This window comes from Asterias rubens, chromosome 14 (assembly GCF_902459465.1).
Source record: "Asterias rubens chromosome 14, eAstRub1.3, whole genome shotgun sequence".
NCBI classification, from domain to species: Eukaryota; Metazoa; Echinodermata; class Asteroidea; order Forcipulatida; family Asteriidae; genus Asterias; species Asterias rubens.
In genome coordinates, this window is record NC_047075.1 from 8,803,517 (window position 1) to 8,831,338 (window position 27,822).

At 39.2% G+C, this 27,822-nt stretch overlaps 1 protein-coding gene across 1 annotated transcript; it reads left to right on the top strand.

Annotated features, from left to right (window-relative positions):
• Positions 1-296: 296 nt before the first annotated feature.
• On the top strand, positions 297-27,349 carry LOC117299491. The gene is made up of 19 exons (XM_033783034.1): positions 297-604; positions 4,271-4,342; positions 5,197-5,256; positions 6,822-6,890; positions 9,504-9,575; positions 10,860-10,928; positions 13,054-13,122; positions 13,424-13,489; positions 13,615-13,698; positions 14,475-14,546; positions 15,650-15,727; positions 16,837-16,980; positions 19,699-19,767; positions 20,309-20,383; positions 20,948-21,019; positions 21,869-21,925; positions 22,626-22,804; positions 23,266-25,371; positions 25,646-27,349. Exons 1-19 carry the CDS (start codon positions 399-401, stop codon positions 25,801-25,803), a joined length of 3,777 nt encoding a protein of 1,258 aa, XP_033638925.1. The 5' UTR covers positions 297-398; the 3' UTR covers positions 25,804-27,349.
• Positions 27,350-27,822: the final 473 nt, after the last annotated feature.

Genomic DNA, 27,822 nt, shown 5'->3' on the forward strand with positions numbered 1-27,822 from the left:
AAGGCTAGTCTTTGACAATTACCAATAGTGTCCACTGTATTTAACCTAGTGCAATCTTTTCATGCCAGAACAACATTCATACTGGCTCGGTTCTTACAGTATTTCGAAATTTTGCGATCTTTGTGGGAAAACCCGCTTTTCCGTGCGTCACTTTAAACATAAACACTTCAGAGTTGTTGACATAGGTAACTCGACACGTGGTTTTGCTGTTGCCTTAATAAACTTATATTTAAACAGTTCCAATCACAACGACCGGGACAGTTGGTCACGGAAGATTGAAACAACATTTACGAACATCTCCGGATAAATCTGACATTTCAACACAACCTATTTGATGGTAATCATTAGCAGATTTAGCAGTCTCCAGGATCGCCTTGTAGTAGGTCGTTCTATACAATATGGCCGACCGTGGATTTAAAGGCGTCTTACGACCTATTTGTTTAGGTGTGATTGCTTGTGTACTAATCAATGGACTAGTTGGAGCTAATGCTACGGGGAACGCGTGTGAGGTTTGTCATTGCGATAGACAGTCATTGACAGTTGACTGCAGCACCAGGGGTCTGACTAAGCTGCCGACAGGCATTCCAAACGACACTGCGATACTGTAAGTTGTGTTGTGTTTGTTTCTAGGATTGTTTGGATGTAAGGTTTTTATGTTGCTAACTCTGATGATTTGTGTTTTTATCACTTTTTGATTTGAGAGATTTGTTTGAAACCTTTGCTATCTAAACCATCCGAATTTACGAAACTTCGCAGACTGACTTGTTTCAATAATTAAAGTCGAGTTGTTATGCTAACACTTATTCTGGGTGGATTTCACAAAGAGTTAGGACTAGTCCTAACTTAGGACTAGTCCTAGGGGATATACAAAACGTGTGGCTAGTCCTAAGTTAGGACGAGTAACTCGTCCTAACCTCGTCCTAACTCGAGATAAGACTAGTCTTAAAGTCACCTGGAAATATATTTTGTTTTCTTTCAAACATAAGAGTATATGCTTACGAACAATAAAACAATTTGTTTAGTAGTTGTTTGTCACGATTTATATGTTTAAAAAATATATAAAGTTGTTTGGGGGGCTGACTGCGCCTACCCCTTTTGTGACGTCAATCGAGGCAGACTTTGCCTGCAAAGTACTTGTACGTCCAAGTCGTGAGTTGGTACATTTCAAAAAGTGTTTTTCTGCATTCAGCAGCAATACACCTGGTCGGCATTGCCGGAAAAAAAATATTTTTTTTTTTCATTTTAAACTTACAAACTCACGACTTGGTCCGTACATGTACTTTGCAATTGTGTTTACTCTACGCATTGCAGGAAAAGTCTGTCTCGATTGACGTCACGAACAGCGCCCTCTCGGGTCGGGGTCTACTCTTAAATTTGTAAATAACATAAGAACTGATTTTTTAAAACCTTAGTTAACTGTTTATTCACATTCCACTCACCAAAACACATGTATTAGTGAAAAAAGCTTTATTTTGAAAAAATACCACTTCCAGGTGACTTTAACTCTATGTGAAATCCAGCCAGTGCCTTTAATGCATTATTTATCACAATACACAATCAAGAAAGAGCATATTATTTTCTTAAGATCTAAACCTTTTCTACAAACTTTACAAAATGTGGAAGCCATTTTGGTGGCCATTTTGGCAGCCATGTTGGCCGTATGGTCTTGGTGCAAGGTAGCAACATATAGTGTTAGTGTGTCCAAAATCATTAATCTAATCATTTCACTAATAAATGCCTGTATCACAATTTTAGGCTGATATACAATGTGTTCGTCATTGTTCCAATTTTGGCAGACTAGAACTGCAAGTGGGATGGTAAAATGCATATTATAACAAAACTTTTTAAACCGTGTTTTGTTATCATATTATTTGGGTGATATTTGATTGTTTGGATGTAAGGTTTTGCTGTTGCTAACTCTGAGTTTGTTTTTTGTTCTCACTTTCTGATTTGAGTGATTTGTTTTAAACCTTTGTTATCAAAACAATCCGAATTTACGAAACTTCGCAAACAAAAATTGGATACTAGAATGAAATTGTGATGGTAACAAACATACAACAAACATTTTAAACCGTGTTTTGTTATGTTTTTTTTTCTTTTGGGTGATATACGACATTTCCAAATAAATTTGTCTAAATGGCCGGTATTGGCCACCATCTTGGATTTGAAGCATGATAGCAAATAATGATACCAGCAATGGAAGTTGGATGGTAAACAACTTACAATAAACATTTTAATACCATTGGACACTTTCGGTACACAGTATTGTCCAAGGGCCCACACTTCGTGTATCACAACTTATTTATATAAAATAACAAACCTGTGAAAATGTAGGTTCAATCGGTCATCGGAGTCGGGAGAAAATAACGGGAAAACCCACCCGTGTATCCGCACGTTTTGCCGTGTCATGACATGGGTTTAAAATAAATCAGTAATTATCGACATCGAAAACGTACATTGTTTTAATGTTTTCTGGAAAAGTAAAGCATTTCATGGAATAATATTTCAAGAGAAGTCTTTCAACATTACCTCCTGTAAACCCTGTAAGTTATTTGTAAAATGTGAACTTTATTATTCTGTTCCGAAAGTGTGCAATGGCTTTAAAGCCATTGGACACCTTCGGTACGGAAAAACAAGTAAAAGTTCACAGATTTACAAATAACTTACAGGGTTTAAAAATGGTAATGGTGAAAGACTTATATTAAAGTATTATTCAGTGAACGGTTACACACCTCTATTCCGACACCCCTTTGTTCCGACACCCCTATGTTCCGACAACTCAGCCTATATTCCGACATCCCTATGTTCCGATACCATTATAGTCCGACACCCCTATATTCCGACACCCCTATGTTCCGACAACTGAACTTATATTCCGACACCCCTATGTTCCGACAAGTTATCTTCTCACAATATTACTATGTGGACCAATAACAAAAACGCAACTTGTATTACATGTTTCCCGGCGAATTTCGGCCGGGAATAAGTTTCAACATTCATAAGTTGAGTTTGTACTATTTTTTTAAAAGTCACGACGTCAATGTAAGATAATCGAATCACACATGATTTTGTTGCTTGTTAAGGCATGTGTTTCATTTGTTGAGTGGTTATGGAAGTATAAATTAAACATGAGTTATATGACTCTCCGAGTAAGCTCGCAATAAAATACTCGGTACTTTACTTATTGTTCTTTGTTGTCAGGTGTAGTTTCTTTAAGTCGCACCGTTTTTCTTGAAAAACGGCAAACACAAAATGTTGGTGCAGGGACTCTGAACAAAGGGGTGTTTGGGTTGTCGAAATATAGGGGTGTCGGAATATAGGTTGAGTTGTCGGAACATACGTGTGTCGCAACATTGGGGTGTCGGAACATAGGGGTGACGGGGGAATAGGGCAATCACCCATTAAAACAATATAAATTTTCGATATCGAGAATTACGGATTTATTTTAAACACATGTCATGACACGGCGAAACGTGCATAAACGAGGGTGAGTTTTCCCGTTATTTTTTCCCGACTCCGATGACCGATTGAGCCTAAATTTTCACAGGTTTGTTATTTAGATAGAAATTGTGATACACGAAGTGGCAGGGGTATGGTTTTTGACATCTCAAGATGACAGTTTTTATACTTTTGTAAGACCTTGACAGCCCCTGTCGTAATAAGGTTGTTTATTTATAAAGATTTAAACTAAAACTAGTAAACAAACAAGGCTATTTTGAAATTTCGATTTTAATTCAAGTTTGATCAGTTCCAGTGTCAGCTGACCTAGAAATGGGTCATGCATCAGAGACACGTAATTCGTGACCTATCATTGGGTGCGTTTCGATTATCTTCCCTGGGTCGACCCAGTCTGTCCCCGGTATTATACGTTCGAATAGCTTTGACGTCATTCCAGGGGATCACCCGGGTCAGCCCCCATTGCCCTGCTTGTGGAGTGCGTCACTTGGGGGATGGCCCCGGATGCATGACGTCACCACGAAATGGCGAGTGTGATCGTTCGGTTAGCTCTTGTCAGGGGCTCACCCGAGTCAGCACCGCGGGCCGAACACAGGGAAGCTAACCGTTTACCCCGGTGTGTGACGTGTTTTTTTTTTCCAGGATGACCGTGTGCAGATAATTACCCACGTTCGTCTTTGGGAAGAAAAAAAAAACGCCACACACAGGGGATGACCCAGGGAAGGTAAACGAACGCACCCAAGACCAACTATGGTATATTTGATTGGACACTGGCCGATTAGATTGCCATGTTCTGTTTTCACTTGTGTTACAGAGACCTAAGTGTGAACTTCTTGCGAGAAATACCGGAGGATTGGTTGATGCAGTTTCCTCGGCTCATTTTCCTGTAAGTATTGACTTTAACGTTATAGTGAATAAATCATAGGCACGGCTGCCGGTGGGTAGTTTTGTATACATTTTGCTGACCATACAAAATTAATTTCGACTGTCAAATTATCATTGAATGTTATTACTGGTTTATTTAAACAACAAATATTCTTGTCGCACTCCATCCAAAGACTGATTAAAATACATGTTTAGATTAAAAAAAGAAAGACAAAAAAGATAATGTATACGCACAAAATATTAATAATTCATAAATACCTCAGACAGTTTCGCTTTTCCTGGATTGGTGGAGAGCGCGTCACGTAAGTGTGTATAAACCTTTTTGTTATGATCTGTAAAAAGTGTTGAAACGTGGGCGTGACACGCGAGCTTGCACCTGTGCTCATAAGACGGTTTCGTCATTCCTATTGGTTGAGAGCAACGGCTGAAACAGTTGTGCAACATCACGCGATACGCCGACGCGCACAGCATTCCCTTATAAGGAGTTGTTTACCCGAGGGCCTTACCATTTCATAGCTGGATGGGTGTTGTGTTGAAAAAATCATTGAGCAATTATAATGTTTGCATTTATTTAACTTTGATTCCACTCTGATTCCCGTATTTAAAAGCAAAATACAAAAAAAACCTTATGAGAACTACAATTAATGTAAAGTTATATGCTGTAAAATTGACATTGCTAAGTTTTATGACAAATGTAAAATGAGGGAAATGTGTATTTCGGTGGCTGTTTAAAAACAAAATTGTATAATAACATAAAACAATTACAACACTGTTTATCAATTTACCCCACTGACATGTTTAAGGAAACTGCGTTTCCCTGATTGTTTTGATTTCCTTTTATTCTGTTAATTACAGGAAATTTTCCAGCAATCTTATTTCGAAGCCTTTTAGAGTACCACCACTCCTTCTTTCCCTGTAAGTTGATTATTATTATTGTCAATATTATTATTACTGTTTGTGTTGTATTTGCCTAACGCAAATGAAAATAAAGTATTGATATTGTGCATGCAGCAAGCCGCGGGTCAGTCTCGGGAAACTCTGATGGTCGTCTTCCACGCATCCCGGTCCAGCATCAGCGTCCTAGGCTCAGTTGTACTGTTATTTAAATACTGTGTTTGTTATCATTGATGCACACTGGAAGGCACTTTTTTATCGTTTTTAACGTGATGTGAATAATGAATTGAATTGAATTGATCTACGAATGGTAGTCTCCTCCTCCTGTTTCTACGAAAGGTTTAGTGGATCGTTTATAATGGGTGCGTTCGTTTAGCTCCCCTGGGTCGACCCCGGTGTTTGGCGTTTTTTTTTCCAGGACGAACGTGGGCACACAATTACCCAACGTTCGTCCTCGAACCAGGAAAAAAAAACAGACACGTCACCACGTGAGCCTTCCCGTGGTAACGTCAGTGCACCTCGGGCCAGCCCCAAGAGCCCCACTTGTGGATAGGGTCACTTGGGGCTGACCCGAGGTGCACTGACGTCACGACGAGAAGGCTCACGTGATGATGCGTCTGTTTTTTTTCCAGGTGTAGCGTGGATAAACATTTGCACACGTTCGTTCTGGCAAACAAAATAGGCGACTTTTCCAGGACGAACGTGGGGTAATTGTGTGGCCCACGTTCGTCCTGGAAAAAAATAAAATACGCAACATCGGGGTCGACCCAGGGAAGCTAAACGAACGCACCCTCAGTATTGGTTCATCACACTCTGCAGCAGCTACGGCATACTCCCACATGCTATTTTGCAATTCCCAAAACCTGGGTGCAGTGTGCTAAGAACAAATCGTGTAGCAGTGGTTGGTCGCAGTGTGGAGTAACGGCGATGTGGGTGTCTTTTTCTTTTTGGTAATGTGTCCAGTTTGTATTTCAGGAGTTTTAAAAGCACTTGCTTTAAAGAGTTATCCACAGGGATATTTAATAATGGCTATGCAGGAGTGGTATATCGTCCTCTGATTGTCTCGGTTGTTACTTATGAAAATATTTAGACTTAAAGAGAAGGAACATTTTTGGTAATTACTCAAAACAAATATTAACTTAAAACTGACTTGGTAACAAGCATTGGATAGCTGCTGATAGTAAACAACATTGTGGGAAACGACTCCCTCGGAAGTAACGTAGTTTTTGAGAAAGAGGTAATTTCTCAATAAAATAATAAAATACTTCTAGCTATAAGTCTTTTTTCCTATCTGCAAGCACACAAATTTGTCCAACAAGGCTGTTTTTTTCTTTCATCATTTTCTCGCATTTTCGATGACCGATTGAGCCCAAACTTTCTCAGGATTGTTATTTTATGCTTATGATGGGATACACCAAGTGAGAACACTGGTATTTGACAATTACCAAACATGTACCTTCCCTTTAAACAAAATGGTGAATATTTAAGTATTTTTTTTGCAGATTTTAAGTAAATACATTATCGAATTAATTTTCGAATTGTCTGAGCGGGTTTACTATCACACTGTTACACTGTTTTGATTTCAGGCTTGGTGACGACAACCATTTGCAAGATATTAGAATGTTTTTAATAAACGGTCACAAGTTGCAGAGAGTGTAAGTACTTACCACTTTTCCCCTTTTTCAAACACACTATTAAGATTTTGTTTGTGTAGTTCACCGGTGTGAGTTCCAAATTTGCGAACGGCACTGGTCTCAAAGGAACACGTTGCTTTGGGTCGGCCGAGTTGGTCTTTGAAAAGCGTTCTGTAACCGTTTGTTATAAAATGCATACGGTTAGAAAGATGTTGTAAAAGTAGAAAACAATGATCTACACAAATGTGCCTCGAAATTGCGTGGTTTTATTTTTACCTCGTCGACTAACACGATCGGCCATTTATGGGCGTCAAATTGTTGACTCGCATAAATGGCCGACCGTGTTAGTTCGCGACGTAAAAGGAAAACCGTGCAATTTTGAGTGATACTTGTGTGGATCATTATATTCTACTTTTAAAACACCTTTCTAACCATATGCATTTCATAACAAACGGTTTCAAAAGCTATTTATATACCAACTCGTCCGATCCAAGGCAACGTGTTCCTTTAAATCTGCCAGCAATCAATGGTAAGCTACCCCGAAGCACCCCATCCCCTTGAAATTACTCACAAACGTAAAACCCCTTTCCACAACGCTGATGGGCCGTGGTCAATGAAACGTTTGCAGGCACCAATGATAAGGTACCGTCCAAAAAGACAGATCCCAGCTTCCCAGATCCAGCGGATACAATGGGTGCGTTCGATTAGCTTCCCTGGGTCGACCCCGGTGTGCTCATCCAAGTGGCGTATTTATTTTTTTTCCAGCACTGATAAGTACCCCACGTTCGTACTGGAAAAGTCGCCTATTTTTTTTTTTTAAGGACGGACGTGTGCAGATATTTACCCACGTTCCACCTGAAAAACAAAATACGCATCATGACGTGACCCCTCTCATGGTGACGTCAGAGTACCTCGGGCCAGCCCCCAAGTGCCCCTATCCAAAAGCGGGAAGCTAAACGAACGCAACCATTGATATTGGATAAAAGCGCACCCACTATGCTCAAACAGGTCCTCAAACACTATGCTCAAACAGTACGCTGCTCTCAGGTCCGCTATGTACTTTGAATGCATATGTTTGAATGCGTTCGTTCATCTTCCCTGGGTAGACCCCGCGGTGTGGCGTTTTTTTTCCGAGTTGGCGTGATTTTTCATGCGTGACCTCAGTTTGGATACATAATTCGCTGTGTTAATATTGTAGAGCACCATAGAAATGTTTATCATTATAATCAGTCCAAAGGGCTTCTGAAATTCTGGCTTTTTCAGCCTTATCTGAAAAGTATTGACAGAAATAATGTAGAAGTACATTGAAATGAAGAGCATATATGTCGTTTTGTATGAAAACAAAATCGTTGCAACTTAAATTTAAAAAAGAGAAATTTGTATGTAAAAAATTGCTTCAAAAAGGAAGAAAACAAGTCACAAAAACACGGCAAGTTTGCCCGCAATGAATGTCAGCAACAGTCCCCAATTAGTATATATGGACAGATTATTTAATAGTCTTTCCGAAAATGTTAAAACCGAGACCAGATCGTACCTAGTCCAGTCAGGATACAGCAAGTTTCCACCGTTAATCCAAAACTCCCATTACGAAAAAATCAACTACTAGACAGAATGGTTTTCCTGCACGGTGATTGACTGACGATGACATCATCGACTAATATGGCATGCTGGTTTTCGTGGGTAGGGTGCCCTGACCACAAATGCAGCGTTAGTCAATAACAAAAGAGCCCGTCTATACCATGGGATGAATGAGCTGATCCTTATTCAGCTCATAGTTTAGACAAGCGCTTTTACCATGCCAACGAAAAACAGCATGCTGCCATATTCGTCGATGATGTCATCGTCAGCCAATCACCCGTGTAGGGAAACCATTCTGTCTAATTGATGTTTTTCGTAATGTGAGATATGGATTAACGGTGGAAATCGCTGTATCCTGACTGGACTAGGTACGATCCGGTATCGCTTTTAACATTTCCAGGTATAATATGAAATGATCTATCCATACATACTAATTGGGTACTGTTGCCGACATTCATAACGGGAAAATTTGCCGTGTTTTTGTGACTTGTTTTTGTCTGTTTTTGAAGCAATTGTTTACGTACAAATTTCTCTTTTTAAAACTTGAGTTGCGCCGATTGTTTGTATACATAACGACATATATGCTCTACGTTTCAATTTACTGGTACATTATTTTTGTTGAGACTTTTCAGAAAAGGCTGAAAATGGCCGAATTCCAGAAGCCCTTTTGACTAATTAAATAGTCACACAGAGGTCACGCACGAAACAAATGATGCATGTTATGCAGATAAATCACAAAGGAGATTAGTGACCTGCGAGTAGACTGATAAAAGGCAAACAAGCAAAGACATGTGAGGTGAGGGTGAGGTGAGGGTATTCTTACCCCTGCCACCGCCAGTCGCCGACTTCAAGCGTCGGTTAAGGGTAAAATAATGTCAAATGCAATGAGTATGCGGCAGCTTATGAGCCAGTCAGAAAACAAAAAAAATACGACCAGCAGCTGATGAAACGAATTTATGAGCCAGACAACACAAATGACTTTACCGACAGATATGCATACGGACGCATATATTGTGCAACTTATTTGTTTTTGTACTGGCATGTTTTCCTCCGTAGATCTTTCAGAAGAAACAACTTGGAAATTATTCGAAGGGATACATTTCGAAACTGCACCGACTTAGTCAAACTGTAAGATTTACTATGTATATTGCCTTATTTTTTAACTTTCCTTTCAAAGGATTTGGTTACTTTTTGTAGCACAAAACACAATGTACACATACATGTATTTACATTTAACTTACATCGTTTGAAGATAATGATAGTAGAAAGCGTACCTTAACATATTAGTTGCTGATGTGCTGTAGTTTTTGAGAGATTAGTAAAACAATGTCATGAAAATACGATTTTACATGCTAAAAATTGTTCGTCTTATGAACACTGAGGGGAATTATGTGCGTGACATTGTTCTACTCATTTGTCCAAAAATGCAGCACCTCAGCAAGTAGTATTTTTAGGGAAGCTTTCTTCTATCATTATCTTCAATCTGTGTATAAGTTTAATGTAAATGTGTGGATATTGTGTTTTTGTCCTACCAAAAAAAAAACATCAACCTTTGAAGTGTGTTTTCCCTTTTATTAAAACATCCACGTTGTAGTTCTAGTAAACAATCAAACTGAACAGTTTGACGTCGTGGTAGTTTATCATTTCGTTTGGCGTTAAACACATGCAATACCTTTGATTATAGGTCAGCTAAAACAGACGAGATTAACATGTTAAGATAAACATTTGCATACAACAAAATAATCAAACAAACATGGCTGTCAATACTGATTTGTTTAATACGCATAACGTTGTGTAACTGTCGGGTCAACGGTTTTCCAAAATGAATTGTGATTGTGTTGCTTATAATATGGTCTGGGTAGAATTGTTTTTATTTTAAAAACTACCAACGACATTCAACGTGACTTCACTGTGGTTTAATAACATGTCGAGAAAACGGAAGTGGTTTCTGTGCAAGAAATAACCATTCCTCACACCCATAAATGCAATGGCACCTCCCCTGTGTCAAGTCTGTTGAAAGTAGTCAACTCATTGCAGTAACTGAATTGAGCTCTCACACTCCATGATTTGATCATGATACTATAGCCCTCTTTAAAAGCGACAGATTTTGAAATATAAACTACTAAATATTTGCACTTTGTAGTGACTTTCTAGTGGCTACTGGAAAGCTAATTATCAATGATCTTATATTGTCAGTTCAACTTCCTATAAACAAGTAAGTACCTATCCTCTAACTCACATGAAGTCCATCTACCCCACTAGCCATGACATAATATAGGGTGCGTCCGTTTAGCTTCCCTGGGTCGACCCCGCAGCGCTCACTCGGGTGAGCCGATGACAAGAGCTAAACGAACGATCACACTCACCCATACCTAATGGTCGTTTACTGTTCTTACGTGTTCTTGGTTACAGGCGATTGGACGAGAACAAAATAGGTCAAATAGAACCCGGAGGTTTGTTTACGTCCAAGTACACCATGATGTAAGTTCACAATATTACTATTACAATATACAAATTTGTAAAGCGAACAATACAATTATGGAGATTGAACAGATTAAAGACACTGGACACTCTTGCTGTATCTCAACATACATACATAAAATAACAAACCTGTGAAAATATGAGCTCAATTGGTCGTCGAGGTGGCGAGATAATAATGAACCTTGACGCACGAAGTTGTGTGCTTTTAGATGGTTGATTTCGAGACCTGAAATTCTACATCAGAGGTCTCGAAATCAAATTTATTGAAAACTACTTCTTTCTCGAAAACGATGTTACTTCATAGGGAGCCGTTTCTCACATAGTTTTATACTATCAACCTCTCCCCACTACTCGAAATCACGAGAGTGTTTTGATAACATAGCAATGTCCATTGCATTTAAGGTTGCGTTTGAGTTATGGCAGATGTGTGTCCCTTAACTCGTCTGGCAGAGAATTCCATCGACGTGGTGCGCAGCTGGAAAAGGCGTTGTCTCCGGCACGCATTTTGGGGAATATAGGCATAGAGTATGTGTGATTAAGATGGACCTGGGGCCTGGGCCCAATTTCATGGCTCTGCTTGCCGTAAGCACATAATCGACGCTTGCGGAAGCAGGGAATTATGTGCTCACGGGGCGTATTTCACGGGTTAGCGGCGAATTTTGGCTCATGCGCGTGCGTACTCACGTTACTATAGGCATTATACAATTACAAGGCTAACGCAGAAATTCGAAGCTTTCACGTAAGCTGTGATTCTTGATCGCAAGGTCAGAATTCGTCGGTAAGCAGAGCCATGAAATTGGGCCCTTGAGGTTGATAGTATAAAACATTGTGAGAAACAGCTCCCTCTGAAGTGGCATAGTTTTCGAGAAAGATGTAATTTTCCACGAATTTGATTTCGAGACCTCAAGTTTAGAACTTGAGGTCTCGAAATCAAGCATTAGAAAGCACACAACTTCGTGTGACAAGGATGTTTTTTTTCTTCTTTCATAGTTAGCTCGCAACTTCGACGACCGATTGAGTTCAAATTTTCACAGGTTTGTTATTATATGCATATGTTGAGAAACACCAACTATGAAGACTAGTCTTTGACAATTACCAATAGTGCCCACTGTCTTTAAGCTTAATAGTTGTAGCCTTGAATGTGTGAGGCAAGATATTAAATTGAGTTCTATGTCAAGAAGATGACAGTGGAGATTATTAAGTGCTCGGATGATTTGGTTCTGGGCCCAATTTCGAAGAGCTGCTTAGCCTACAAATTTGCTTAGCATAACATTTCTTCATTGATACAAACAGGATAACCAAGTAAATTTACACGTAATTTTCAGGATTAGCAAACAACAGCTGAGTACCAGTAACAAGCAATATAAATATAAAACAAATATAAATTTGGTTGGTAATCCTGTTTTTATGAAGGAAGACATTTCATGCTTAGCATATTTTGTTGTGCTAAGCAGCTCTATGAAATTGAGCCCTGGTGAGTAAGCGAGGAGAAACAGTATTGTCATCGGGATCATTGATACACTTTAGCAGATACTTGTTCAAATAATAAATAAAATAAAAATCATCTCAAAACAGAAGCCTTTAAACATTTGGTTGTTTAGTGTCATTGTGCATAGCAGAGTGTCACCATTGACACTTGGAGCACTTTAAATGATCAACATAGTTAGTATTACTATAAGCAGCCCAGTGTGATTTTGAAAGTGCACTTAAACAGCAGTCAATGAAGGAAGATCAACACTAGTCTCGATATTCGTTCCGTTGCTAGCATGACAGCATATTTGGCGCCCAACCAAAGTTGTGTAAATAAAGTACATATAATGTACAAGAAAGTGTGTCAACGAGTTTGTTTTATGAAAATGGCGGCCGGTTTGGAAAATGTAGGTCAGAGTTTGCACCCGAATGTGTTTTTGAAACCACGAACGTTTGAAGTTTTGTGACAAATGTGTATGTTTCAAAGTTACTGGTTTGGCCAAATCAAGAGGCTTAGCTGAAGCCTTGGTTTCGAAGGTTGTTTTAATTTGTTTATTAAAAAAAAAAAAAAAAAAAAAAAAAAAAAAAAACGATTTGCGTCTGCTTTATAAACAAGTTAATACAATAATTATGTTTGTTTTTCTTCCCTTGGCAGACTTTTGAACTTCAACCGAATTGCAGAGCTGAGTCCAGTTATGTTTGGCGGTGGAAGCTTTTGGAATATGTAATTAGTCACATGTCCTTGTTTCTAATCACATTTCCTTGTTTCTAATCACGTTTCATTGTTTCTAATCACATTTCCTTGTCTCTAACTTAGGACTAGTCCTAAGAGATGTCAAAAACGTACGGCTAGTCCTAAGTTAGGACTAGTAACTCGTCTTAACTCGAGATAAGACTAGTCCTAACTCTTTGTGAAATCCACCCCAGAGGTGAATTGCATTGAAGAAACTGTTGTTTCACATTGAATGTCCATTCGCGTGAAGTCTCTCTAATGGTTGTAATTGGTGTGTAAACATTTCTTGCAGACACATTATTGAAAGTCGACTGACACGGATTAAGAGCTTCACACTTGGAGGCCTTCAGCATAATGTGTGAGTGTGTCAGCTTTATGCTGATAATTATTATACTTGAGTAATTACCAAGTGTCCAGTGCCTTTAAACTATCATTGGTCATTAACGCTGATCTGTTCTTTAACGTTTAATCAATCAATTGTAGACGACTGTTTGGAAACAATATACAGGAACTTCCAGATGGACTTTTTTCAGATAAGACAGACTCGAAACGAGAACTGAACCGTGTGTGAGTATTTTTCATTAGTATCATGGTTTTTCCGAAATTAATTTTGAAAGACAAATGCTACTTTTTTATTTTATTTTTTATTTTTTGACAAGACTTATAAAAACAAGTTTTATATTTTGGTTAGGTTTTGAATACTTTCTCAATAATTTTCATTTTTGGCAGTTTAATTGTTTCTCTTTTCCGTTATTCTTTAATCAAAATTATTGTACTTTGTTTACGTTTTATTGAATTGCAAGATTTCACATTTACCTCAAAGAGAATTTACTGCCATAGTGAACACTGACACATACTAAGACATTGTACAAAAGAGTTGCAACATAAAGTGACGTCACGATGTGGTCATCTGTAAGCGAATGTGTGCTCGATGAAATCAGCAATGAACCAAATCAACCACGAGAGACGTAGGCTTTGTTGTCACTGGAAGTGAAATAATGTATGTTCCTTGTAATTCGTTTTCATAGAGTGCGTTCATGAAAAACCAACAAATGAAACACCTGAGTTTTCAATCATCAATGAAGATATTTAATTCATGAGATGTAACTGTCAGCTACAGGGATGTCCGTGCGTAAAGATGATAATATTTATTATGAATATAATTTTACTTAAAATGAGGATACAACTATAATGCTCAAAAACGTTTCTTACTTTTGTATTTTGTTTGTCTATATCTTTTCTTCTTCGTTGTTCCCCTGTTCTTTCCTCTATTATTATCACCAGACCATCTACACAATGTTCCAATGCTCAAAATGTTGGTTTGTGTTCATTTATTTTTACAGTGACTTTTCTAACAATCACATTCGTGAGGTTTCTCCAACAGCTTTCAAAGGTGTTAATCGATTGGGATATCTGTAAGTATAACTTTTTGTTACTTGATGCTCATGTGGATAAATCCTTCTCCGAAGTCAAATTAATAGCAAAACGAGAATTATGTGCATAATAAAACAGTTCTCGAATACTACATTGCAGGTAGTGTTTTGAGACCTTACATGTACATGTGGTAACGTGTATACAACGAGCGCAGTCAATCCGTTATCCGTTATGAATTATCTAGAACGATCTGGGTTATGGAAGTTTTAAGTGAGTTTTAGTACTTCTAAGAACATTTCACAATCCCTTTAAATACGGGCTGGGGATACATTTTCGACAATACACAAATACTAAAGACTGGCAGAAGCTACGATGTTTGTGATTGTTGTTTTTCAACTTGTTGGAAGACCTTATAGAGTTCGCTTTAGACCGAGTGCAGTCAAATACACTGTACACTTTTGGTAGTTGTCAAAGACCATTCTTCTCACTTGGTGTATCTCAACATATGCATAAACTAACAAACATGTGTAAATTTGAGCTCGATTGGTTGTCGAAGTTACGAGATAACTATGTAAGAAAAAAACACCCTTGTCACACGAAGTTGTGTCCTTTTAGATGCTTGATTTCAAAACCTCAAAATTCTAAACTTGAGATCTCGAAATCAAACTCGAAGAAAATAACTTCTTTCTCGAAAACTACGTCACTTAGAGGGAGCCGTTTCTCACAATGTTTTATACTATCAACCTCTCCCCATTTCTTGTTACGAAGTGAGGCTTTATGGTGTATTTATTTTGAGTACTTATCAATAGTGTCAAACTGCCGCTGATGAATCCGCTAGGAACTTGATTCCCTGCCGCAGCTATCCGTCCCATGTCGTCGTGTTGACGCTGAATGTCGTTCCCAACCGTCAGCGATGTTGGGGTTTTCACGTACGTCGCCTTTCGCGGGATCTTGGTTTTTTTCCCGCTAATGTGAGACAACGTTTATTGAGAGCACTGTATACCTTGCATGTGTTGATTGTAGCATACATGGCACACAACTTGTAACATGTAACTATGGTAATTGTTATTATCGCAAGTCCAGTCCTTTTGAAAATTAAATTAAAACGTTGTTCACGAACTCATCTCATGTTTTTACTTTCCAGATCTTTCGCTGCAAACAAGCTGAAGGATGAGTCACTACCGAATGACTTGTTTGCCAACTTGAAAATTGGTTTTTCGCTGTAAGTAGTCAAGCCTGGGTTAAAGGATCGATTAAAAAACAGGTGATTTCGAGCTGCAATTGTCCACATCCACATTCAAAAAGCAAACATTCTATAGATCATTTATCTTCTGTTTGATGCAAAAACCTGTCCGGAAAATGAAAGCTATACTTTTCGATATAAATGGGGTTTACATCTGTTATTATTGATGGATTGTTTCCATTTGCCGGGATCATAGATATAAAATTATCATTCATAAGTACCTAAGATAGTAACGCTATTCCTATTGGTGGAGAGCGCGTCACGTGGGTGTGTATAAATCTTTGTTAATGACCAGTAAAAAGTGTTGAAACAAGGGCGTGACACGCGAGCTTGCACCTGTGCTTATAAGACAGTTTCTTCATTAATATTGGTCGAGAGCAACAGCTGAAACAGTTGTGCCACATCACGTGCGCGCGACGAGCACAGCATCCCCTAAGCAGTTGTTTACCCGATCCCGGGGGCCTTACCATTGCATAGCTGGAGGGGTGTGTTGTGTGGAAATAAATCGTCGAACAATTATAAATGTTGCTTTTATTTTACTTGTTGACCACAAAGTGTGTTTTTTGACCGAAAAGGTATTTATAAATAGGAATCAAAGTGTGTTGAAACGGTTTTCATCTAGTGGTTTAAACCCGTCGAGGCCTGGTTCTTGATAACTTACCTCGACTTCGTCTCGGTAAAATTACCAAGAACCAGGCCTCGTTGGGTTTAAACCACTAGTTGAAAACCTCTTCACCACACATTGATTCCCTTATTTATTATTATTTTATATAAAATACGTGCGAAGCGCGTAAACACGTGCACTTATCATTTGTGTATCATCAAACATGGTGGCCGATGACGCTATGTACACTAAACAACACTTTCGTAAAACACTTTTCAAAACCACGTTTACACAAGCATTCTGATTGATGGCTCAAGTGGACAGAAAATACTCATTAATGTATTGGTTATATACCGCTTGACGGGGCGCACTAGTGTTTTCAACACAATGCCCTGCTCATTTTGCGTATCCAGTAATCGATCAAAAGGTTTACCAAAAATGTTTATGTTTTTTTTTTTTTTTTTTTTTTTTTTTTTTTTCTTAGTGATCTATCAATGAATGAACTGTCAACTTTTCCCAGGGAACTTCTACGAAACCAAAGCGATATGTTTGACCTCTACATCCAGCGCAATCACATCACCACTCTGGACGAAACCATGTTCAAGGGATTTCACTCTCTGGTGTCTCTGTAAGTTGTTATGCATAATAGCGATTTAGTTTTTACTTATTTCTTAACACCTTTGGACACTGTCGGTACAGAACAAAAAGTTCACAGCTCTACAAATAACTTAGAGGAATTACAGAAGGTAATGGTGAAATACTGCTCTTGAAAAATTAATGCATGAAATGCTTTACTTTTTGAGAAAACATTATATACGGATTTAATATTTAAACACATGTCATGGCACGGCGAAACGTGCGAAAACAAGGGTGGGTTTTCTTGTTATTTTCTCCCGACTCTAAAGACCGATTGAGCCTAGACTTTCACAGGTTCGTTATTTTATATATAAGTTGTGACACAAACAAATACATATCAATTTATACAAAAAGAGAGGGTAAATGGATTAAGGGAATGATCCAGAAAAAAGCGGGAAAATACCAGCCAATCAAAGTTTGTATTTCAGAAACAAGATTGGTGGCTATGAACCAATATTATTGTTCGACAACAATGCAGGGAAACATGAAAGGGTAGGATTGGAGAGCAAGTCGCATCATGATGCAACTAACAACGGTCAAATAATAAAAATAGCAAGATTAAAGGTATGATGATTTTAAAAATAGGTATGAGGGACCTGTGGAAAAACGGGGGGGGGGGGGGGGGGGTTACTTACATCAGATAGTTATAGCGATGAATTCATAAAAACTACTTTTAACTAGAGATTGAGAGTTTGTGAACAAACTCAAGGTGTTCGGTTTCCGGGAGTAAAAGCCTGGATTAAAAAACAAATATTATACCTTGCTTTGTTCTCAAGATTTGTAATAAATGATTCAAATTGCAAAAACTGTCAAAACAACATGATTACTCTAGTAAAAGTGTATGTTTGGTGACGTCATCGGTAATATTTGTTTTAAACCAAAACCTTTGCCAGACTTGTATGCTGTGATAGTAAAGCATCAAAGGATGTATATTTCAACCTAAAAGGCAATAAACAACGCCCCTTTAAATCATTTCACAGTCACTTCCGGTTTAAACAGGTCAAAAGGTCAACGAAAGTTCACCAACATATCCATTTCTGTAAAGTACGTAAAGCCATTATATGATGTATAGATTGTCAAAATAGCTTATGTAGTTTAGGAAATATAAACTTAGGAAATATTGACGACTGTAGAAAAGACTGTAAGGGGCATGTATGTTTTAACCGCCTTGAACGAAGACTATTCTTCATGAAGCTTTTTCGCGCTCTATGGATGATCACTGGAGCGCGACTCTGCTGCACCGCTAATACACTACACGTTGTGTGTATGCCTACGTGCAATGTCTATGCACATACCAATTTGGGATTTACGTTGTTCTTTAGACGTGAATTTTGAAATTTTCAACCCCTTTTATGACCCGGAAGACAACATCGAAATGGGGTCATGGCTGTGGGGCGTTTACAGAGTTGAGATGTTGCCCGAACACCTAAAAAAAAAAAACGAACAAAATCAAAGAGTTGTTCGGGCTGTTGCCCGAACACCTAACAAAGAGTTGTTCGGGCTGTTGCCCGAACACCTAAAAAGAAGAAGAAGAAGTTTGAAGAAAAAGAAAAAAAAACGAACAAAAATAAGAGGTGTTCCGGGCTGTTGGCCCGAACACCTAAAAAATTCATTTATATTTTATGAACAGAATATATACAACATATAAGTTATCAGGCAGGAGTGAAGTGGAGGGTAATGGGAAGTTATTTAACACCAGTGTTTATGTTAAGTCCAAAGGGTCTGACTGTCTTAAGTTGGTGAATCCAGTGTGATTCTCTATTCTTGCGGTGTGTGTCATCACCATTGCAAGCTTCAATCACCAGAAGTTCAACATCAATGACACTATGATTGGGGCTGTTGAAGTGGATAGAGACTGGGTATGGTTTCTTGGTCGTTATGGAAGAGACATGATTCGCAAAGCGAAGACTAAGTTAGGTCTTAGTCTCTCCCACATACTGTATCCCACATCTCTTACATGATATTACATAGGCTACATTAGACGTGCTACATTCAGAGTCGGTCTTGATGTTGTATGAAGAGCCAGTGGTATGACTCTTCACCTTAAGTGAGGGCTTAATGTGCAGACGCGTTTTGCATTTGGAACGGGTACTGTCGAGGGTTGTGTTCGGACTGTACCTGGGGGAAGTTTGGCCCTGACTAGGATGTCACCAAGGTTCTTAGGGCGGCGGAATGCAACCATGTGAACCTCGGGGATTGCTGGGTGTTACATGCTGGAGGAGTGAAGGATTGGCATGTTATTATTGAGAATTGAGGGAAGTTTGGGTCGTTTGGGGTGGAAGGTGGTGACCAAAGCTATTGCTAGCAGTATATTTTTATACGTAACTATTTTTGTATGTAAACTATTTTTATATGAATTGTAATTTTTACTGTAATTTGACCGTTGGCCACGAATGTTAAAAAGAAATAAACAAAATATCATCCATCTATCATCTATCTGATAAGTAAACAATGTCCAGACAATAATGGGAGAACAAAGAAAAGCCGTCGGTTGACACCATAGACATACGTGGTGTGGGTGTGTGTGTGTGTTTCTTCTGTGTGTGTGATTGTCTGTACCTGTTTAAGCTGCATCTTTTGCACTTGACGAGCCGAAATCCCCAAAATTTTCCAGTACGTATGCGCTTAACCAAAAAAGAGTTACATAACACAAAATAAGCCAATAGGCGTTGTATTAACATGTCTTGTTATTATTTCGATTTGTTTGCAGACACATCTATCAAAACCCGATAAAGCAATTGGCAGACTTTCAGTTTTATGAGACAAGCCTCAGATACCTGTAAGTAAAGAAGCACAATGTTTCTCTGGTGTTAGGGTATAATCTTAATTAGAAGACTTGAAAAAACTCTGGTTCTCGTATAACAATCTTTCAGAAAGATGACTTGTTTTATCGGAACAAAAATTTTAGTTCTTACTCGGCCTTAATTCCAATTAAAGGTTAAATTGTATCTATCGTCATTTCGACATTTTCTTTTGCACGAGTCCAAACAATGGGAGACTTTTGGGACGCTTGGTGACAGCAGACTTACCAGGAAAATCCATTGTTCTCTGTCATGTGCGCACGCTCAGAACTACGTAAACAATGGAAATTTACCTGGTGAGTCTGCTGCCACCTAGCGTCCAAAAGTGTCCCATTAGTTTTGGTACACATGCGTGGATGTACAACTAGCACATTAATGTGAATGGCTTATGAAATATGTTGTTTAATGTTCAGACGTGAATGTTTTTGTAGTAATAGTCAAGCCGAGGTTATGATGCCGCTAACTAAAAGTGGACAATTTTAACAATTTGTTGTTCTTGCTACTCCCCTCGTTTACCAGTGTGATGTTTCAGGGTAATTTATCAGAGGTTGGAGTGAGACCGTTCGCTACGGAAGGAGACACACTCCAGCAAATGTAAGTCAACTGATATGGGAAGGTTGTGGCAGAAATATTACAGCAACACTACATGTATTACTTAAAGACAGAGGACACTATTGATAATTGTCAAACACCAGTCTTCTCACTTGATGTATCTCAACATTATGCATAAAATAACAAACCTGTGAAAATTTTTGCTCCATTGGTCGTCGAAGTTGCGAGTTAATAATGAACTAAAAAATATCCATGTCACATGGGATTGTGTGCTTTCAGATGCTTGTTTTCGAGACATCAAATTCTTAATCTGAGGTCTCTAAATCAAATTCGTGGAAAAATACTTCTTTCTTGGAAACTACGTCACTTCGGAGGGAGCCGTTTCTTGCAATCTTTTATACTACCAACCTCTCTCATTACTCATAATGAAGGGATGTTCTTTTTTTATCTGACCCGTGCAGTAATCATGTCACATATTTGTCTGATTTGTGTAATATGTTGCGTTTAGTATAACATTATTCCATCAGTTCCCCGATGTTTTTATTTGTCATAGTGAGTTATTTTGAAAACATAATTGTATTTAAAGCTTGTTATCATGTTTATTAGATTGATGCACGGAAATCCCATAAAACATATAAAGGATACCATCTGGCCAGATTTGGGGCCGGACTGTTATGTGTAAGTATTAAGGGAATTGATTTGTGGTGAAGAGGTTTTCAACTAGTGGTTTAATCGTTTAATCCCAACGAGGTCTGGTTCTTGGTTATCAAGAACCAGCCGTCGATTTCACAAAACTTCTCCTAACTTAAGATTAATCTTAGGACTTAAACGAGTCCCAACCCTGCACTGTAGCACGCAGACCTTAAGATTAATCATAAGTCAGGACGAGTTACCAGATAAGACGAGTTCTCACTCTTTGTGAAATCGACGGCAGGCCTCGGCGGGTTTAAACCACTAGTTGAAAACCTCTTTTAAAAACACACTTTGATACCGCTTCATAAATTCCTTTTCGGTCAAAAAAACATCAACACTTATGGTCAATGATTTCTTTCAACACAACACCCATCCAGTAAAGACCCTAGTGTAAAAAACTCCTTGTAAGGGAATGCTATGCGCGTCGCGCGTATCGCGTGATGTGGCACAACTGTCTCGGCCGTTCCTCTCGACCAATATGAATGACGAAACTGTCTTATAAGCACAGGTGCAAACTCGCGTGTCACGCCCATGTTTCAACACTTTTTATTGGTGATAAGCAAATGGTTATACAAACCCGCATGACGTACTCTCCACCAAAAGGAATACTTTTGAAACTGTCTGAGTTGTTTATGAATACAACAAAACAAACATAACCGCCCATAATTTTTTGTTTTATGTCAACAAACTATTCAACCGTGAACAACATTGCAAACAAATTGCAAAATAAAACTCAATTGGTTGTCCTTTTCATTACAATAAGTGAACATACAAACCTTTGATATCAATGTTCTGATTATTTGTTGTTGTTATTATTAATGGTATTATATAAAGATCTGTGGATAAAAGTCTACGACAAGCACCAAACATGGTCCGGACTGACATAATTGTGTAAGTACCTGAAAAGTCGTTACCAAGACTGGAGTTGTTTGTATGAACAATTCTTCTGTCGAAAATCGTAGTGTGATTTTTGTTCAATTTGTGTGTTTGCTTCTTTGCTGGTGTATTTTTTTGTTTAATTATAATCCTCACTCGTTAATCATATTTCTGATTTAAACTCTGCCTCGTACCGGACAACTTCGGTAGTCTGGTTGGTAAGACACTGTTCTAGAAATACAAGGGTCGTAGGTTCAAATCCGAGAAACATGCATGTGATATATTTTTTTACATGACTCGGGAAAGGACTGAGTAACACACATCGGTGTATGGGTAAACAAATATATATTCTTTATCCCCGGTGCAAATTGAACAACTATTAAAACAACTGTTATGTCGGATTTGAAACGTTGCATGGTGAAAATACGATATAGAAAGGTTTGCGGTAACACCATGCAATGATTATCTCTAATGAGTTGGGGTGGTTCTGAAAAGCACCGTTGGTTTCAACTCGACGTTTCGATCAGTATGCTCTGATCGTCTTCTGGGGAAAGCTGGACTCTGACGATGCATGCTGCGTAAGACTGTGGATGTGGATTGGTGATGCACGAAGGCGGGAAATAGAGGCGGGAAATGGAGCCAGGTTATGTCCGTTAATTTTAGAAATTAAATTTGCCTTGACATTTAATTTGTGTAATGATGTTTTCTTTCACAGGGATTTAGTCGGAGATAACTTCATACCTTCATTCGATATGAGGTACTCGGCATCAGATCAATTATCACCTGCGGGTTTAGAATGCCTGATAGTTTCATTGTTTGAGCGTCAATGCAAGCCCTGTGGGCAGGGGACTTACGGAGTATCTTCATCAGCAGGGTGTACCCCGTGTCCGCCAGGTAACATGGCATGACAAGTAGTGACCTTTTGTCTGTTTAAAGGCAGTGGACACTATTGGACATTTTCAATGACTAGCCTTCACAGTTGGTGTATCTCAACATTTGTATAAAATAGCAAACCTGTGAAAATTTGAGCTCAATCGGTCATCAAACTTGCGAGATAGTAATGAAAGAAAAAACACCCTTGCCACACGTAGTTGTGTGCGTTTAGATGGTTGATTTCGATACCTCAAGTTCTAAATCTGAAGTCTCGAAATCAAATTCGTGGAAAATTACTGCTTTCTCGAAAACTATGGCACTTCAGAGGGAGCCGTTTCTCACAATGTTTTATACCATCAACCTCTCCCCATTACTCGTCACAAAGTAAGGTTTCATGCTAATAATTAGTTTGAGTAATAACCAGTAGTGTCCACTGCCCTAATTTTGTTATAATGGTATTATTTTTATTTATTTTTTCACAGGCGGGTTTTACCAAAGTGTATCTGGTCAGTATTCAGAAAACGAAACGATGAAGTGTGAAATATGCAACATCGGAACGTACGTATCACCTGAAGCTTCACCCGGCAAGGGAGGTACTGATTGTAAGGTGTGTCCAACAGGAACAGATAAAAGTACCACTGCAGGGTTCCGGGCTTGTCCGTGTGTGGACAACTATTACCGCACTGACCGGTTTGGCGAATGTCATCAGTGTCCCCACGAAGGGCTCAACTGCTCCGGGGAATATCAACATCTTCTTCCGGGCTACTGGTGGACGTGGAACTGGACCTCACAAGAAGAACGGATCTCGCAGGAAAACCACGATTCCTATATGAAATTTGTTAACAATATATGCATTATGAATGACTCATATGACAGAAGTGCGCAGAGATTTGGCGGTAAATTACCCCAGGTACACAAATGTTCCCGCGACGACGTGTGTCCAAATGGTGGAATTGGTATCGACTCAACTTGCAGTGAAGGCTACAAGGGCTGGCTGTGTTCCGAATGTGCAAACAAGTATTACTCTTGGCTTGGCCATTGTTTGGAATGTCCTGAGTGGCCGTTATTTGCTGTAGAAGTCTTCTGCATCTTGCTTGCTGTTTGCATCATAGTCGGTTTCTTTGTGTGGGATGCATATAGAAGGCATCGTCGGAATGAACGAAATATTGTGAGCATCTTCTTAGCACGCGGGAAAATCGTGGTTGGTTTTTGCCAAGTCATGGGGGAGATATTCTCTGCACTAGACGACATTCCCTGGCCAAGGAATTTGCAGACATTGGGTTCAGTCTTTAAGACAATGGAGGTCAGCTTAGTTGGTTGGTTGATTAGTCCTCGATGCTTTATTCCGGATTTCACCTACCCCAATATTTACATTGAATTCTTGGTCGGTTTCGGGTTCATCATAGCGGTTGTTCTTGTTGCTTGTTGTTACTACGCATCCAGAAAACGTCACCTAACGACGGCACAAGGGTTGTCTTCACGGTTCAGAGATGATCTCAATAAAAGTAAACAAAGGTGTTTCCTTATTGTTGTCATTCTGCTCTTTCTGTCGTACCCAAGTGTTTGCAGTGTTATAATTAGCCTTTTGCCGACTGGGTGTAAGCTGTTTTACATGGATGAGGATAAAGAACTCAACATCACCTTGCTGAGGTATGATTACGCAATAGACTGTGAGAGCCCAGAACACAATGTTTACAACTATGCCGCCCAAACAGCTATGGTATACGTTGTTGGTTTCCCGCTCGCATTGTTCATACTTCTGTGGTATAGCAAAAGCATGGTCAACAATGGAAAAGATGAAGCATCTGTTTCGAGTCAGGGTTCAGATCAAGTGTTACCCAGTATCTCCAATGATAGGATGGAGGATACCGAAGCACCTGTTTCGAGTCAGAATTCAGATCAAGTGTTACCCAGTACCTCCAATGATGGGATAGAGGATACAGAAGCACATGTTTCGAGTCAGAATTCAGATCAAGTGTTACCCAGTACCTCCAATGATGGGTTAGAGGATACAGAAGCACCTGTTTCGAGTCAGAATTCAGATCAAGTGTTACCCGATACCTTCAATGATGGGATAGAGGATACAGAAGCACATGTTTCGAGTCAGAGTTCCGCTCAAGTGTTGCTCGATCCCACCCTGTATAGGACAGATGATACTGATGACCTTGCGACAGAGTCAGAAGGGACTGACACTGACACCTTGGAGCCAGATACCAAAATCAGCTGGGACAGTTTTCTGTGTGAAAACTACAAAGCTGAGTTCTGGTACTGGGAGATCATTGAACTTACCCGTAAGATCCTGCAGACGCTCTTCATACTGCTGTTCGGACCCGAGGACCACTTCACACTCTTTGTGTCTGTATTCTTGTCTGTCTTCTTCCTGCTCATCCACGCCTACCTGAAACCAATGAAGGATGCCGCGGAGCAGCGGCTTCAGATGTGCTCGCTTGGTATCATCTTCATAAACATGTTGGCGGCGTCCTTACTCCTCATGCCAAATGACTATGGGCCAATTGTAGAAGATAGAAAGGGAGTTCTTGCAATGACGTTGGTTCTTCTGAATATCAGCATTATTGTATTCGTCGCATGTAAGTATTCAACACTCAAGTTAATTCTCATTATGATAACTAGCCGGCAATAACTTCCAGGTTTTCGATTATGGTAAAGCGCCCTCTTCGACCAGACATTCTGTATTCGTGCTAAAATTGCTGCTTGGAGGACGAACATCTTCTCCGATAAAGGAATTTCTCAAAACGCGATGGGCGTTTTTCCGATTGTCCTCCTTTCTCCTCATAATATGTTGCTTGTAGTTGCCTTCAACACAATCAAGTAACACTTGTTTATGTTCTTTTGTATTTTTAGTAAGCTCCGTCTGGACTGGCATCAAGGTTCTTTCTAGACATGGATGCTTCGCTTGTATAAAAAATTCATTGGTGCAGATGTGTAGATGGTGCCGGAGACGCTACAGGAAGGAGCAAGAAGGCCACGGTTATCTGCTGGATGATGAACACCCTTTTTGAGGAAAGGCGGGCGTGATTATGAGTGTACTGTATGGTTTGGATGTATACTTACAACATTACCCAAACCTTACGGTGTTGTAGCATTATGTCCGCCATACTTTGAAAAGGCTTATTGGTGAATATTGACAAACAATAGAGAGGTTTCGCAGAGTCACCGATACTCCAACGTGAGCGGATACGTCACAATACGTCATCACTTTTTGAGGTCCATGTGACGTATAACCGTTGTACACAAGTTAGAAATAGTCGACATAAACGTAAGTAAACAACGAGTATAATTTTGTTCATGTTTTTGTAGCGGATTGTTATTTGTTTAATGTACCAGGTTTTCACCATGTCTATTAGAGGTATCACATGGATGTAGTTGGACATTTGTTAACCACCATGCTTCAGAAAAAGAGAAATGGCGATTTTCCATGGGTGCAGCCATTTGGTTAATAGCGCCCTCTTGAGCCTCAAGTTGAGGGTATTCGTTTGAATTTTGAGAAACAAAACTACACAGCTCACTTGACGCGAACGCGTACGATTCGATATCTGTATGCGTATTCGTTTTCGCGACTCAGCGAAACCTCTCTATTACGAGCAGACCAACGGAAACCAGTGGAGTCGGTAACTAAGTACATGTAGATGTTACTAAGTTTGAGGGGCTTGGCTACCAGACTAGGCATGTGGTTTACTTGAGAGTCTGTCTAATTGTTATAATATGTACGTTAATTAGTCGTACATTGTATTTTGTTATATTCTTATGTATATGTTAACCATACAGGTATACCTGTTTTTATTTGTAAAAGTCTTTACACAATATAACTAATGTTATACCGCCCTTGCGATTTTTTAATTGAACTGTGTTTTTCAAACGAAAATATTTCAAGCTAAGATGTAACAATAACGGTTTTCAACAAGTAATGATATAACATTGAGTTTAAAACAACACACTCTGTAATAATAATGCTAATTGTTTACTACTTTAAGCGTATTGGTTGGTGGTTAGATATGAATGGTACAAATGTCAATTATTTACTTGACTTAATCCTATACAGGAATGAGTAAACATTAATCGAACACAATTTGAGCAAAGTCCCATTTTGTCTTTTTTTTATTTTTGGTTTTATGTTCAGAGTTTGTTATGGTTGTTTGTATTATTATTTTGTTTTAAATAATTCGGGCGGGCTATATACTTCAACACTGTTTTAATCCTTTAAAATAATGAACTGTTATTGCTATTAAAAATTATTTCAGCCGATTAGTCGAACCATGTTCTGTATTAAAGTTTAGTTTCTGTAAACCAAGCATGGGTTTTAATATGTTTTTTGTTCTAATATACGCTTTGTAAATCGTAGACTCACTCACTCACTCACTCACTCACTCACTCGGTCGACCCATGTTGTCGCGTTGCCGCATGTTCAAACATCGGGCTCTATGTCTGACACGCCACACAACTCTATCCTGGATACAGCTGATTAGCTCCTCCCTGTTGACTACTCCTGCATCCTCGATCAGCGTCTTGAGCATGGTGTTAGTGGGTCTTCCGAGGCCACGCTAGCTATTAGTCAAGGCGCACGCGGCACACCGGATGGCACGCACAACCCCAAAAATGTAACGCACGAAAAAAGACTATTACCAACTCGTTTTGGGGGCCTCATGTTTTTCTTTATATTTGCCAACGATTTTGGTGGGAGAAAATGTTATGCATAATGCATTATCGTGGTGAGTTGCTGGCCAATAAGAAGCCACAATTACTTGCATGACGTCACAAGTTCGTTTGATGCAAATTCGTTACATTTTCTCCCACCGAAATCGTTGGCAAATGTAAAGAAATAAGGCCCCCAAAACGACATGGTAAAGGCGCTTCGCGGCTTCGCCGCTCGCGGTGATAGTCTTTTTTCGTGCGTTACATTTTTGGGGCTGTGCGTGCTATCCGGTGTGCCGCGTGCGCCTTGACTAAAGGCTAGGGCCACGCCTGCCGTGAGTGGGCTCCCACACGATGACTTTATTGGCTGGTAGCTCTGGGTGCCGTAG